The 16,157-nt window shown below is 36.9% G+C and overlaps 2 protein-coding genes across 2 annotated transcripts in view; one reads left to right on the top strand and one right to left on the bottom strand.

The window, feature by feature from the left end:
• LOC134744419 (uncharacterized) overlaps positions 1–16,157 on the top strand; it is a 291,804-nt gene that overhangs the window by 27,632 nt on the left and 248,015 nt on the right. The window lies entirely within an intron of this gene.
• On the bottom strand, positions 2,060–4,643 carry LOC134743908 (pupal cuticle protein 20-like). Its single transcript, XM_063677543.1, has 4 exons — positions 4,476–4,643; positions 3,978–4,105; positions 3,374–3,619; positions 2,060–2,248 (listed from the first exon to the last, which is right to left on the bottom strand). The coding sequence occupies exons 1-4, from the start codon at positions 4,482–4,484 to the stop codon at positions 2,203–2,205; spliced, it is 429 nt and encodes a 142-aa protein (XP_063533613.1). The 5' UTR covers positions 4,485–4,643; the 3' UTR covers positions 2,060–2,202.

Here is a 16,157-nt window from a genome sequence, read left to right as displayed (position 1 = left end):
GATTTGCTTGATCAACTATATCTACTTATGTAAATGAAATGCCTTATTTTACAAAACCAAATAAACTTAGTTTATCTGTTATTCCCTTTCTGATAACATCAAATTTGAATGTTCCAGCTCAGTAACTATTTGCCTATTTGGAAGTTCTATTAGCAACGTCTCCAGAGGCATCGAGACATTTGAATGAGCACTATCTCTCATTGTTGTTTCACTCGCTGAATAGTATTTGTATCCATCATATTACATCTAAACATCATTGTGTCTTCTAAGGAGTATAGGAAACACAGTTTAAAATTTATTGTGTTCTTTCCATCAGGGAATAAATATGACTGTAAATAAGAACCTTGTAGGAATAGGAATAAACTTGAAATAGGTAGTTGAAAAGAATTACCGTAGAAAATGTAAATGTCCAACAAACGTTTTCAAATTTAGAGTTCCTTTTGATTGAAGAACTAATTACTTTTTTATAAATCTTTATAATTTCTAAATGGTTTGTAACATGGCAAACCTGCATAGTGCAGCCACCGCGCGCACTGGCCGGTTGTAAAAATAAACTAAGCCATTCGCCCGTCTTTTTTTTTTCATCAATTTTCTCTTGGAATTTTGTTGCAAATAGCACAAAACCATAGACCTAGCATTACACAAATCAGCTATACGCGTGCGCCCATGAGGGACAAAACAAACGCAATGCGATAATACTTATGATTGGTCGAGTAGATTTGTAGCCCACCATAAACCATACTAAATTTACGGTGGTGTATAAAAAAAATGTGACTGTGACAAGGACAAACAATAACAGCGCAATCTCTGCTATTCCTACTGAAAGATACATAAGACTATTCCGTTCGGTCATTTCCCCCCAAACCCCTCATGACCGATCCAGTTATAATAATAAATAAATAATTTCTTTATGCAGATACGGTGTTCCAAATTTGTTAGTTTGTTACTTAAAAGCTAGGTTATTTATATTAAAACTATTTTTTATTACACACAAATTAAAAAAATATATATCCCCTGAATGGGGGTTTATAAGTGAGGACATCCAATGTCTTTGTAAAAGACTGTCTGGCCTGTCCGCTAACATATTTAGTATGCTGTTGGCACTCCCCTGTATTCTGCTTCTGATGGACATGATCTTTTTACGCATAATGGCGTGGAAGTCCTCTACGTGTGCGTCGGCGAACATGCCAGATGCACTGCAGAATCTAGGGAGCCCCATCAGCACCCTAAACATGTTATTATAGAGGACTCGTAAGGTTATACTAGATTCATGCACAAAACTGATTTTATTTATTTATTGTGACTCAATGCTTATTATTTGTGTTAACAGTATTAACAAGGGCTGCGTCTAATGCAGGTAAAATTTGTATAATTTTATATATGTATAGTATTGTTTCTGTTTATGTTTAAATTAAACCTAATCCAAGTCTTATTTGTACGTCACTGGTTCTTGTAACTGAGTGAGGTTTGGGTTAGGTTCCGACCCAAATCTAAGAACGCACGATTGTTGCGGCCCTTTCTTTTGGTTTAAAATTGATGACGCATGATTGAAGCTACTTATTTTCTGGATATTCGCTCCTGAAGTTTTTATCTGCATGCGCCTGGTGAGCCCGCGTAGCCCGCAGTAGCACCCATCGTTCGGCTCGACGAAGATTGGAATTCGAGAACGTAAAGGCCAGTGACGATATCTTATTGGTTTAGACTCCTGGCACCACCCGGGGATCACGTGTAGGGTTATCTGAGGTAATTCCTACGGACGTAGAGCAACAGCGACCCCCCTATAGAACCTAGACCTACTATAATAACCTAGTTTTCATTGTTAGCCGGCTACAGGTTCGGTATTATACAGGTATGTCTATAAATATCAAACATGCAAAAACATGCATGTATGTATTTCTGAAATACTATAATAATTTAATAATTTTTTTATTTACGTTTATTTAGGTAACAAGATCAACTTTGTTAGTATTTTACAAACTAAAACCTAAAAACTACAGTAGTATTCGTATATTAAACTTTTAAAAATTTAATTTAATTTCTAAATTAAAAAGACAGTAAATTACGTAAAACTGCGGTTTATTTGTTAAAACTGCGTTAAGTTACTTACAAAACTATAATATAAATATTTCGTTATCACAGTCCATGCATATTATGAGGTCACACGCTGCACGCATTCATTATTTGAAGATCCAATGTTAGGGTTTAAAAACGAAACGTGTTCCGACCCCCGTTGTAAGAACCGTCATCCCTGAGAACAACAAAACAATTTTAAATAAACAATTGAACACCTCAACTGGAGTAGAGATGGGCCGAATATGGAGTTTGCCGAATACGAATATTCGGCCAAATGTTCGGTTCAGATCTTACCGAACCGAATATCGGTCGAATTATTCGGTTCATCTGATCCTTCTAATAAACCATTTGAAAACGCTTTAATTACATTAGCACTATTAGCAGGTAAGGATCCTAGGCAATTCCCAGAGACAAACAGGTCAAAAGGCAAGGGATTCGCAAACAAATTTTCAACACCAAATAATCAAAATATCCTGTGAATTCAACATGTCTCATCACGAGTTTTTCGCTTACGTAAGACGCAGCGCAGCGTACGCTCCGTAGCGTACGAAACGCAACTGCCACACTAATATCAAAGATAGATATAACTCCGTAATAGATGGATACAGTCTAAGGAAAAAACGTGCCTCGAAAAATCACGAAAATTTGATTCTCGATCAGATGGCGCCACTACCTTTGGCCTACTCTCGTATAGAGGGCGTTGACTGTTTCGTTTGTTATTTAACAATTTTAACGCATATCAGTGTAAGGACATGGGTCAAATCATATAAAAATAGTTAATGCAAATAAAAAAATCATTTATCCATATTTAAATACATTTTATCGTATTTTTATAAATCTTCATTTTTAGATTTAAACTGTATCGATAGATGGCAGTGAATTTTCTGTGGTTACAAAATTTACTATGACAGTACCGCTCTATCTTATTATATCCCTCTTTGCTAATATGGAAGAGTGGTAGAGAGATACAAAGCGATTCGATGGATGTCTCTCTATCACTCTTCCATATTAGTGCGACAATGACAGTTGCGTTTCGATCGCTACGGAGCGTTAGCGATTGGCGTGTTGGCTACGCAGCCTGGTAAGAAACCATAGTTTAATTAAAACTTATTATTATTTCAAATGTGCATCAAATATAAATTAGTGAGTTGTTGTCTATATGTTATATACTGCACAGTAACTCACGAGATTATATTTATGTGCGGTTATGACCTAAACTATTAAAATATAACAAACTGCATACAGAATACGGTAGGTAAATAATTCAAAGATGAATTCGAACTGCAGCTCGAATACTTACGAAGAAGGATTTTGCCTGTTGAACTCCAGCGCTTTAAGAATTGCCTCCGGAATAGGCGGTGGGGTGGGCAGATGAGAGCCGACAGGGTGGAAGCCGTTCTCATCAGCCGTATAAGACAGTGACACCTGCTGGCCATCGGGAGTGCGGTACGAGAAGGCGCCCTCCGCCGTCACCGCCGGGCCCTCAGGCCCCGCCGCCCGCGGCGCCCCGCTCTCGCGCGCGCTTATGCCATTTGGAGTCTCGTAACTGAAATTGCTCACCTTTACTAAAGGGTTATAAGTTTATCGCGTAGAAGGAAACGGTATCAAGGTAGAATGTCAGGACTGTTATTGTTATTTTCCTTAAATGCGACAGAGAATCTAGATATCTGGATATAAAAGCCATGCACGGTAAGTCTATGGCACCAAACACAATTAAATAAATTTCTCATGCCGCTCCGGTGTGCGAGTGGGACATCGCTATATACTTGCATAGCGCTCTCTCGGTCGTTCGACGGAGCGGCGCGCGGATCCGCATCAAGAATAGAATAGAATAAAAATATTTTATTTGGTGTAAACACAAATGACATGAGTATCAGTGTGATAACCGCATAAATGTTAGATACCTGAAGTGGTAGTTGCCGGCGCCATCGTTGACGTTCTCGAAGCGCGTAGCTTCGCCGACGTTGGCGCCGCCCGTCAGGTGGTCGAGACGCGCCGCCGACGCAGACGCCACGGCAGCTAATATGAGTACCTAAAATAGTCACCAAGAAAATAAGTTTAATACGTGTAAAAAAAACTTAAAATAAAAATAAGGGCAGTTGGTTATAAGTTAAAAGTGGTTCAAATACCCATAGGTACAGCAGGAGGTATAGTGATATGTGGCAATTTTATGTCTCCTCTTTTTGTTTTCATGTTTGTTTCTGTTTTCTTCTCTCAATAAAGTACATATATTATATGAGATGATACAGCTGACAAATTCACACATGCATGTACATCTACGAGTAAGTGAACCTACATAATTTCAGAAAATATTACCCGCCTGCCTTTTTCAGACCTCAGCCTTATTAGGCATAATTAAAGATCATAATGATACCTAATAAGTAAATTTGTGTGGGCCTTACCAGTTTCATGTTGCGGGGTACGTGATGCTATTGTGTTCCGACTCGGAATACAATCTCTGGGGATGTTCGACATTTTATATCGGCCGGATTTGCCCTTTTGGCAAGTTGCTTCACCTTGCTCGGTATTGTCGATATGCTTAGACGAATGCAGTGCAAGTCATGAGATATGAAGTAGTCTGAAGCGTAGATTTGTAAGTTTACAACAAAAACCCCGAAATAAAGCAGAATTGAGTGACGATCTGGTTACAAGTAGGTACATACATCGATGTCCCAAACAGTAAACAATTGGAATGTCCATCGTCACCGTCATAGACAGTGCTAACGCACTTAACGCTGCTAACTATCTATTGTGCCCACTAAGTATTGTTGAACCAGGAAGAGTCCTTCCTGACTTCTCGGTACGCAAGCAATATTTCTTCCTGATTGGTGTGAAGGCGCCTTCATGTAACAGCATTAATGTCGTGCCGATCCTTCTGAGCTCGAATAGAGCAGCATGAGCGCGCCGCGCAACGGTGTGTAGCATAGCAGCCCAACGGTGTGTAGCATAGCAGCCCAACGGTGTGTAGCATAGCAGCCCGCTGGTACAGTGTACCTCTCGTCATCCTCTCGTGACTTAGACACACGCATATTTCCTGCGAAGGATGATCGGTGGGCCCCGCCCCGAGCCGAGGTGACGGTACGTGTGAAACGGTAAACTATCTCACTTTACATACCTCTGACTCCATTAATCAACCGAATAATCAGAGATAATGCCGACCTGTACATAAATAATGTCAAGCTCTCATTTGCTTCTCTGGTTTAAAAGGTCAGATGGCAGTCATTTTCATGAAAATTAGAGCTTGGGTCAATGTTACCGAAAAAGAGCTAAGATAAGGAACAATGCCATCTTTAGTGTTAATTTGTAATTGTAAAAGAGGTCTTAGGACTATTATAAACCTGGGTTAACGACTTAATTTAGATCTTTTAATTTTCTGTGCAAATGTGATATAACGTGATTATCTCCCGAAAGTCCCCACCATCGGAAGATGGCGTTGTAAAACAAGCACTGCAATTAGCTCAAATCTCGGAGGCGTGTCAGTTATGCGCAGTTAAAGGTCAAATTGAAATTAGTATCCATTTTACTATTCATAGGTCACCTGTAACTACAAGCCTTGTTTACTTACTCTTCTTCTCCACAATAATCAAAGTTCACGGTTAATATTCTTTATTTTATTTTACGTGCAAAATTTTAACCATTGTCTAATTTTATAGGTACGTACCGAATAAATAATAGTATTAAAGTAACCAGAGTGAATTCTCTCGTAAAGTTATATATCGCTGACCGCTGTACCTCTGTCAACTCCTTTGCACGTCTGTCAACTCCTCCTTTAGACCGTTATAATGTGTGCAGACTCGGATTTAGTCGCGTTTTTTGTCGATTAGTTACCTAAATAAAGATGGCAAATTTAATGCAACATTAATGTTCATTTGTTTGAGCACTCGACGCTATTTGCTTTAGCACTTTTAATGATCAGATTTTGAGTGGTCAAATAATTTTCATTTCGGAGACAAGTGCTAAAAGAGAAAGCACCAACAATATATTGTTTCGGGCACTTGCGAAAAGAACTGTTAACTGTAAAAACATACCAGTATCTAAGAACAATATTTATTTTCGTAACATAATGCATTTTAGCGGCAAATCCCAAAAAGCCATCTGCAACAAACTATTCAGGTGTCTGGCTAACTAAACTATTTTTGTTATCGTAAAAAATCATGAATTTCATAAAATAGAGCTATAATATCGCAATGGGCTGTATGCCCGCCTGGCGACGCGTTCCGTTTTTACCAAATGACAAGTATCATTTCGCACTTAACACACACATGTACCTAGTTAATGTCTTTACGCGTGGAAAAATCGAATAGATGTTCATTATAGTTTATCATAAAACTTTCCAAGCGTATCGTCTGAAAAGAGAGCTAAGTGAGATCTCCAATAACACATAGTTGAAACGCCTGTCAGAGCCAAAGTTATATGGACCGGCTTTCAATTCACACAAAAACTTTGTGAGTTAGAAAACAATTTACGAGTACTTACATCGGACGTATTCGATACGTAGTAAATATTTCCGAGTACCAACTGGCGGCCGGCAGATTGCCAAAGTTTTCTGTTGGGTAATAAAACATAACTCTAATTCGCACAATGGCTGGTTGTTGTTACTATCAACTACTGAGCGTAGAAGCTAAACCGAACCTGTTTACGTGTGACCTCTTATCATGTTTAAGAGAGGACGAGGACGAGAACAGAGAAATGTCATCTCGAACGAATTTGAAATAACCCAATTGGACATGTGCCTTATAGAAAGCAGCCATAATAACTCAACCACATGTAATGGTGTTCAGCTAGTGCTGGTGCAAACTAAGGAGTGATATTTTAGATCTATTTTAAATTTACTAGGGGACCGAGTCTCCCTTAGGATCAAGTCTCCCTAGTCTCCCCTATTCACTTTTGAAGTAAGTAGGCAGGGCGATCAAAACAACCCATGCTCGATGATTTTAAAGAACCGATCCTTTAGAAGTCTAGATGCATTATAATGTATCTAACGAGAGTAACGAGTAAGCTTTTAAGTATCGACAACCATATCATTTGAGCAAGGGTCGACAATCGTCCAAACAAAACAAAAAGCTCGACGGCAACCCGCGGCAAATCGCGATCCATATACGGTAAAAACTTGTGGCTCCTTAAGATCCCTAAAACTACATATATGATTTCTACTCCGAATGGCTTTTCCTCAAAAGTTGCCGACCCCTGTGGGCTACGGTAGCCGGTAGCCAGTGTAGCGAACTGTACGCAAAGCAAAAAGAGTTGTCACATTTAATTTAAACTGGTTTACTTGAGGTGCTCATTTAGTCGATAAGAATAACACACCTGAGTGTGGAAGTTTTCGCACGGCCACGAGCCATATTGTCTGACGCACAAGCAAGTCCGGATAATTTCCACTAACACGTATATAACTTCATTTATGCATTTAAAATTAACGCTTTGTTTCAAAGGTATAAAGTCCAATTTTCAATAAAATGGTAGTGTGATAGGAAATGTTAAAAGTAGTCTCGATGTGAGCATTCATATTTAAGCGACATTTCAAAACAAACAGTTCCCGATCCGATGTGTACTCGGGCCTATATACTGTTGTGTTAATTTTCAAGGGCGTTAGTACAATCGAGTTCAAAAATATGTTTACATTTTTGAACCTCGTTTCAATATAGCTAGCTAGCGGGTAGTTACTGTGTTTAATGTATGTACAGGGTCAACATCGGACATCGACATTAATTCGGTTCGGTTCTGAAAGTAGGAATAAATATACGTAGTTCGTTCGCGTTAAGAATGCAGTAAAATCATCATCGTCCGCCCGCCTAATAGCGATGCTCGTAACCAATCAAATAGTTCCTAGTTAGAAAGTATGCCTTCAACTGGTCACTGAGAACTTCATTTTCTAATCGTGAAAAATTTGGTTGGTTACTGGCGTGGCTAGGCCGGCGGACGATGATGATTTTACTGCATTCTTAACGAGAAAGAACTATTCAATAAAATAAAGGCATAACTTTTTTAAACCGCAGCTATCATATAGTTGTTCAAGCAAATCTTGTCAGTAAAAAAAGGCGGCAAATTTAAAAAATGTAGCCGCGAAGGGATATCGTGAAATATCGTCCCATAGAAAATTTGAATTTCGTGCCTTTTTCTGACAAGATTTGATTGACCAACTATATTAATGAGTAGCATTTAAAAAAATCACAATTAAATCGTTGTATAACCATCTTCGAGAATATTACCGTTACGTTTGCGGTTCTTGAAATATCTTGTTTTTTTTTACCTTTTCCATGCAAAAACATAACTTGATAATTTTCATGTTAAATCGTCTGAAACTCATAGGGTAGCATTAAGATGCTCGTAAAAACCCATTTAATTAAAAGAACCTTAAAACTAACAACTTTGGTTTTTGTGTCTTTTCCATAAAAAAAACGATTTTTTTTTAAAACAACGCACCCGTTACGGAAATTAAAGAATTGAATGCCAAAAAATTACAAATAATTCGTGGTATAACCATCTGCGAGGATATTACGGTATTTTCTAGCGGTTCTTGAATTATATATTGATTTTTTGTTCCTGCTCCATAACTTTTTTTAAAACATAATCATACCGACTATTTTCAAGCCGAATCGTTTGAAATTCATAGTTTAGCATAACAATGATAGGCAAAACGCATTTCAATTTTCAATAAAAAAAACAATTAACGATTTTAAAAAAAACATTACACTTTAAGCCAAATCGTCCCAAATTCAAAAGTTTCCGTAATAATGCTGGGCAAAACCTATCATAATAAAAAAAATTGAAAATAACAACTTTGGTTTCTATGTCAATGAGCAGTGCGGTGGAGGATGGCGGAGTGCGGAGGAGAGCCGACCTAAATGGAAAAGAAGCAGGGAAAGAGAGACCGAATTGATTTATAAATCCTGCTTTATTTAATTACTTAAGGCCTGTCCCGTTAAGTCTTTTTACAAGAACTAATGCTGACTTTTGTAGGTATTTCTGGTTTATTTACTTTCATATTTTAATATATCATATAGTATATACTCTTAAGCCTTTCTTTACAACATTTATAAATTATTTTATTTTGTAATGTGAGGAGGAGCAATATTTTTCTTTCAAGTTCCATATAAAATCTTGCGAGCACTATGTTCGGATATATTTTTATTTCACTAGTTAATTATTCCGTAAATTCAAGTTCTGCTTCTGATAATGCTAAACATAAAACCCTTTGTAAAAGTTTGGCAAAATTATATGGGTTTGAATACTGTCATATCATTTCGATTTTGTATGAAAACAGGAGCCATGTATTTTTAAGTATATATTTTGATGATATTCTGTCGCCAATTTGAGGCCTTAGCAATTATTTTACCTTATTCTTTAGAATCTTGGACCTTGTTATTATGACCGATATATTTTTACTAATTATCCTGCGAATACAAAATATTAGTGGGAAATCGATCGAAAGTTTCGCAAATAACAATTTCTTCATTTTTGCATTAGGGTGCAGTATGTGTGTAATCACTAGTCAAGCGCTATATAAATAACATAGTTACAGATAAAATATTTTAGTTCATCATAAAGTTTTTTATCTTAATGCGTTCATGTAAAAAAACTTTACGCAATAGGCCTTAATATTTTAAATTGAATTGAAAGTTTTCTAGATTTCTCGTCTCAGCTCTACTAAAAATGTTTTGGCTCAATATTTATGAATAGCGTGATAAATGAACTGGTTTGGATTTTCCTTTGTCTTTGTTCTACATCAACGGTTTCCATTTTCCGCTAGCTTATTAGGATCAGATCACAGATCACTCACTCATTAGATTTAAGATTAGATTAGATTTAACACGATGCACACCACACACAGCAACCGCTCAGCTTAGTTATGTCCTTGTTTGCAACATGATTGTGCGGTCTCGGTGCGTTTTTTTAATTACACAGTGCGCCTATATCAAACCTGTGACTCATAGTTATCTGACAGTTGACACTCCAATAGTTTAAAAAATTTAAGGTTTACATTTTTGCCACTTCGAAGGTAATCAGCTTTTCCCACGTAACCCAGATATCACACAGCCAAAAACGCGTATTTTAAGCGAAGTAACCTATGTAGCTGTCACATATTGTGCACATAAAGGACTGTAGGTGCGCACAATACAGCGAACACGTGAGAGCAATAATAGCGGCGGCACGTGATCGATATCTAGGATTCCTTTCATTTACTTTATATAGGTACCACAAAGGAAAGTTGGTTGCTAAACTTGCTAAGCCGCGAAGCCACGATTAATCGATGACCTCTGTCCGTTGCGACTTGTGAGTTCTAGCTTATTGAGAGCATTAAGGTAAACGTGCCAGTACTCAACATGCTCAATTGTTGACATCGTCTATTGCTAACGACGTAAGTTTGTACTAGGGACAGTGACGAGCACACGGACGTCTACCTTACGTTTTGCGAAAAAAAGAAATTATCTATCGGAGTTTTCGGTGAGGAAATGATTGACATTAGCCAAAGAGTAGGTAAATATTGACTTAAAAACAGAATGTACTCTAGCAGGTTTCTACCTAATGAATAATTAATTAAACAAAAGATTAAATTAAAGAAATATATTTTCTATATTTAAACAAACTTTGCTAAGTACCAAGTGAAACACAATTTCGTTCGCCACACCAACGCAAGGAAAATACTAACTGTAAAACATTATAAATCAAAACCAAATGAACGTTATTTAAAATCATTCAAAATCATCATTTCAAAGTCCATTTTACTCACCGACATCAAAACTTTACCCAAAAATTTGCATCAAATTACTTTACCACTATTGTGGATAAAATGCAATTTCTCTTCCGTTTTTGAAACGGGTCTTTACGAGCTTATTTGATGAAAATAATATTGCCTCTTAATGCGTATAAAATTCATAGAGAGGTTGTTATTCATTAGGCATAATATGATGTATTCTCAGACTATTAACCTATCTGTTTATCTCTACTCTTCCTCAAATCATTCCCGCACCGAAAACCCCGATGTATGAATTAATATATGTAGGCACCAAGTGTATACTCTTACTAATGAATGCCTACGAAATGTAAATTACTATTAGTACACGTAACGTAAGAGTGACAACGTACAAGCAAGGTTGTTTGCTCGCAAACGGCATCGCTCCAAGAAAAACAAACTTTCCCAGCGAGCGGTGCGTCTGCGCCGACATGCTGTCCAGGCCAGAGATCCCGATTAAAACCTATAAACAAACCGAAACTTCTCGCAGTCATATACCTGCCTCGCTCAAAACAGTACCGAGAGTAAAGGAAGACAACATCGATCATATTAGTGCAGGTTTAAACGGGAAACCGATTTCGACCTTCGTTCCATTTACCATCGAAGCCACTCGTTGATTCCAAGAATCCAGTATTAGGTTCAAGTGTACTGAAAACATGACTGAGTAATCGTAATTGTAAACCCAAGGGTATATCGGTCCATCGAATATTCGGAGCTACATAGTAAACAAATGGAAATCAATGGAAATTTTCGCGGCGACTTTTATCTTCAGTCACGTTCCCGGATTACGTTATCAATTGAGAGAATTGATTGTTCTCTTATATAACGTTATTGGATATTAATGTTATCGCTATCTGTCGGTACGGAACATCATGAATAGCGCCATTTTTTTGCAAAAGGCAAATTATTATTTCTTTACTACTTACAAGTAGGTACCTATCGAATTAGTACCTATAAAATAACACAAGTGATAATTAAATTAAGTAGTATATCTAGAGAAACGGAAATGAAAAATATGAATCAATTGTGCATTAAACAATGTTTCAGACATTCAGCTTTCTAGAGAAACAAATGACTACAGCAAGCCTAAAGGGGCCCACTGACTATCAGTCCGCCGGACGATATCGGCCTGTCAGTTAGAATAAAAAATTTACCAAAAGTTCCGAACAACTGACAGGCCAATATCGTCCGGCGGACTGATAGTCAGTGGGACCCTTTACTTTAGGCACAACACAAGACCACTTACCCGGTGGCACATATTCTCCTTACGGTGTTAATTTCTCGATTCAACAGGAAACCGCGTCAGAATCAACAGTTATCTGCACATAACCTAACACACGCCGTAACGTATCTCTTTGGCTCGTCTCCAACAAAACAATCAGTCAGACACATACAAACACAAATTGATTTATGGACTTGCTTTTTTACGTTTGATCTTTCATTGTATGTATACCTACTTATAGTAGCTATTATCAGTTCGTTGGTGTTTCGATTGCACTCATGTTGAAAGGGTCGAGTCAGGTTTCCTTATTGCGGTAGCGTAGAGCAACTGTGACTCTAATGTGTCGCGACAATAGCTGTCAGTGCGATACACAAACACTTCGGCGATTTAAGCAAACAATACCTGTCAACAGGTGTACCCTCTCAGATTGAACAGTTACTACTATTTTTAGGTTTAGGTTTAGGTTTTAGATATTTATTTCTCAAAAGATTACAAGAATAATCACTTCCTGAGAAATACATGTTTACACTTAACTTAATACAAAGGAGAGTGTAATTAATAATAATTATACAAAATAATAAATACAAAGCCAATTCCAAAACAACTAAGCATACAACAATCGAAAACTATTATATTATTTGTTAAAACTAAGCGGGTAGATATAAGCAACGAGACATGCATGCGCTTCTGCTAAGTAGCATTATAACAGGGTCGGTTAAACAAGATTAGTATCCAGTGGTTAACCGTCGGTTACGATCGGTAAGTTAATAACATTTTTACATTTTACTTTATACAAGCATAATATTTTTGTGCATATTTATCATTGTTTCTATATAGGTATTAAATTATAATATTTTTATTTACAAAATGTTACAGAAATTCGGCGTTACATATAACTATATTACAATTTATTACATTTAAACACAACTATAAATTTAAAAATCCAGGTAAGTGTTAAAAATATATTGTTTGAGTGCCTTTTTGAATATTTTCAGGGATTTTGCGTCTTTAATGTCTTTTGGTAGTTTGTTATACAACTGTGCCCCTTCATAAACAATACTTTTTTTGCCGTAGTTAGTTCTTGGCTGCCGAAGTAATAAATTATTTGCCTGGCGTGTAATCATTTTTTGTACCTGCGCTCGTTTCGTAAACGTAATATGACAATGTACTTCCTTATTTATAATTTTCCTTACCAAAATACATGTGTTATATACGTATGTCTGTGATATGTTTAGTATTTTTGTTTTTTTATATATTTTTTCTGTTGGAGTCCTGTGATGATATTTAAATAACATTTTAATCAATTTGTTTTGGGATATTTGAAGTGCACGTAAGTTAGACTTACAGGCCGAGCCCCATACTTCTATTAGGTAATCTAAGTGAGGCTTCACCAGTAGTTTTTATTTGTGTTTTAAGATTTAAAAATTGTTAATTGTTACTTGGTATGGTTATCCATTTTGTTAATTTTGTACGATCAAAGTAAATATTCCTGATTCCAATGTCAAAATAAAATAAACAAATATATAGGACATTCTTACACAGATTGACTAAGTCCCACGGTAAGCCCAAGGAGGCTTGTGTTATGGGTACTCAGACAACGATATATATAATATATAAATACTTAAATACGTAGAAAACACCCATGACTCATCAGGAACAATTATCTGTGCTCATCACACAAATAAATGCCCTTATCGGGATTCGAACCCAGGACCATCGGCTTTACAGGCAGGGTCACTACCACTACCTACTAGACCAGACTGGACGTCTGGACGTGGTCGCATGGTACAGGTTGTGATTGCGACAATTTCATTGTTTGGTATATCGTCTACTACTACTACTCTACTATTGCTAAATTTATATGAATTTCATGTTAACAATTTTTTTTTGTACAATAAAGTGATTTACTACTACTACTACTACTACTATTGAGTTATTATTATTATAGAGCCCATTGGGGCGTTTCATGTTAAATACTAATATTGATATGCACCAGAGACAACCCATCAAAATGGTTAATGTGCTTTATGTTTTACCCGGCAACAATACACAAACAAAATCATTTTAGCTGGCTATGTACCTAAACGTTTAATTAAACGTGTCCAGTTGACAATGCTAACACATTATTATTTATCTCCACGGGACTTAATCGCGTAAAATAGTTTTAAACTCGCGCGCCTAGAAGATGTTGATGTCAACTTTAGCCAGTCTTCTCCGAGACCACGGGGACAACGCCGTCCTCGAAACGTCGGAGGTAAATTTAAAACTATTTTACGCGATTAAGTCCCGTGGAGATAAATAATAATGAGTAAAAATCGTGAAAGTTTAAATCAGTGTTAATGCTAACACAATTACTTTGTTATTTTTGTTAATATAAAACACATTCCTTAAGTCCGCCTGACAGAAATTCGAATCGAAAACTCTTCAAACCAGCCTGTTTTAATCATTCAATTTAAGACTGTTGCAGTAATCCAGGTGCAATCTCAATTCGAATGTAACCTTTATCATTTCAATTCCATGTTATGTTTCAAACGTGGTACGCTGACACGTGTCATCTCCATACAATTGTTAACCAAAAACGCCAAATTTTGCAAAATTGACATTTGTCAGCGTACCCTCCCTGTTTGAAAAATACTATAGGTAATTCAGCGATTTGACTGTCCCGGCTTCCATTACCAATAAATAGTTTAAAGTCGGGTTGCACCAAACCGTCTGTCACCGTTTTAGCGTTCGCTAAATTTTATTGTATGGCTTCCCATAGCTGTCATAGTTCTCTGCAGCTTGACGTTGATCAGTCTGTTAATTGTGGTTGGTGCAACTGGCCCTAAGTCAGTTGCAGAAAATTCGTTATCATCAAATTGACGACAGAAAACTCTAAGAATAGGTAGTCATTTTTAATCGACTTAGCTAAAAGGAAATCCTATTATATTTTCAATAAGATAATTACAGCCTTTGATAACAGCAAAATTCAATATTTCAGGTTAACTCGAGCAAATTTAATTTTAATCCATTTAGGGCCACTTGCACCATTTACTAACCAGGGGTTAACCGGTTAAACCTGGTGTTACCATGGTTACCAGTACAATTTGACACTAGGTTTACGGTTTAACCGCTTAACCCCGGGTTAGTGGGATGGTGCAAGTGGGCCTTAATAATTATAGGTATTTGAACTTTGCAGAATTTTTCAAACATAAGTACTAAAGGTATTAGGATAATGTTATTAGGATAAACTCAACTAGATTTTTATTGTAAGAGTATGCAGACAGAATAGTTACCGAAAGTAGCATCATCATTGGTGCATCTATCCAGATGTACCAATTCTCGGCGAGTTTTTTTCTAGTTTTTTTAGTAACAGTTTGCGCGCTACCTAAGGTAAGTATAAAAATAAATAATTCAGCCTATATACGTCCCACTGCTGGGCACAGGCCTCCTCTCATGCGCGAGAGGGCTTGGGCTATAGTCCCCACGCTAGCCCAATGCGGATTGGGAACTTCACATACACCTTTGAATTTTTTCGCAGATGTATGCAGGTTTCCTCACGATGTTTTCCTTCACCGAAAAGCTAGTGGTAAATATAAAATGATATTTCGTACTTAAGTTTCGCAAAACTCATTGGTATGAGCCAGGACTTGAACCCGCGACCTCCGGATTGAAAGTCGAACGTCCTATCCACTCGGCCACCACCGTTTACTGGTAAGGTAAGTATGTCGTTGTTAATATGTATACGTTAGGGATATGTACTTTTGGCGGTTTTTACTATAGTGTCAATATTTGCAACATTTTTAGGGTTCCGTACCTCAAAAGGAAAAAACGGAACCCTTATAGGATCACTCGGGCGTCTATTTGTCTGTCTGTCCGTCTGTCACAGCCTATTTTCTCCGAAACTACTGGACCAATTAAGTTGAAATTTGGTACACATATGTAAGTTTGTGACCCAAAGACGAGCATGTAACGTAAACAAATGAATTTTAAACATGGAGGCCACTTTTGGGGGATAAATGAGAAATTAAAAAAATAAAGTTTTTCAAACTATATCGTGTTACATATCAAATGAAAGAGCTGATTGTGAGAATTTTAAATATATATTTTTTTATAATTTTAGGATAAACAGTTTAGAAGTGATTCAAG

Source organism: Cydia strobilella, chromosome 9, assembly GCF_947568885.1.
Source record: "Cydia strobilella chromosome 9, ilCydStro3.1, whole genome shotgun sequence".
In the NCBI taxonomy this organism is placed as follows: domain Eukaryota; kingdom Metazoa; phylum Arthropoda; class Insecta; order Lepidoptera; family Tortricidae; genus Cydia; species Cydia strobilella.
The sequence above is the reverse complement of the archived record's forward strand: the minus strand, read 5'-3'. Positions and strand labels throughout refer to the sequence as shown.

Coding starts and splice junctions, on each gene's coding strand:
- LOC134743908 (XM_063677543.1), bottom strand. Junction 3,620..3,977: donor GCCGGCAACTACCACTTCAG/GTATCTAACATT, acceptor GAGCAATTTCAG/TTACGAGACTCCAAATGGCA. Junction 2,249..3,373: donor AACAGGCAAAATCCTTCTTC/GTAAGTATTCGA, acceptor TGTTGTTCTCAG/GGATGACGGTTCTTACAACG.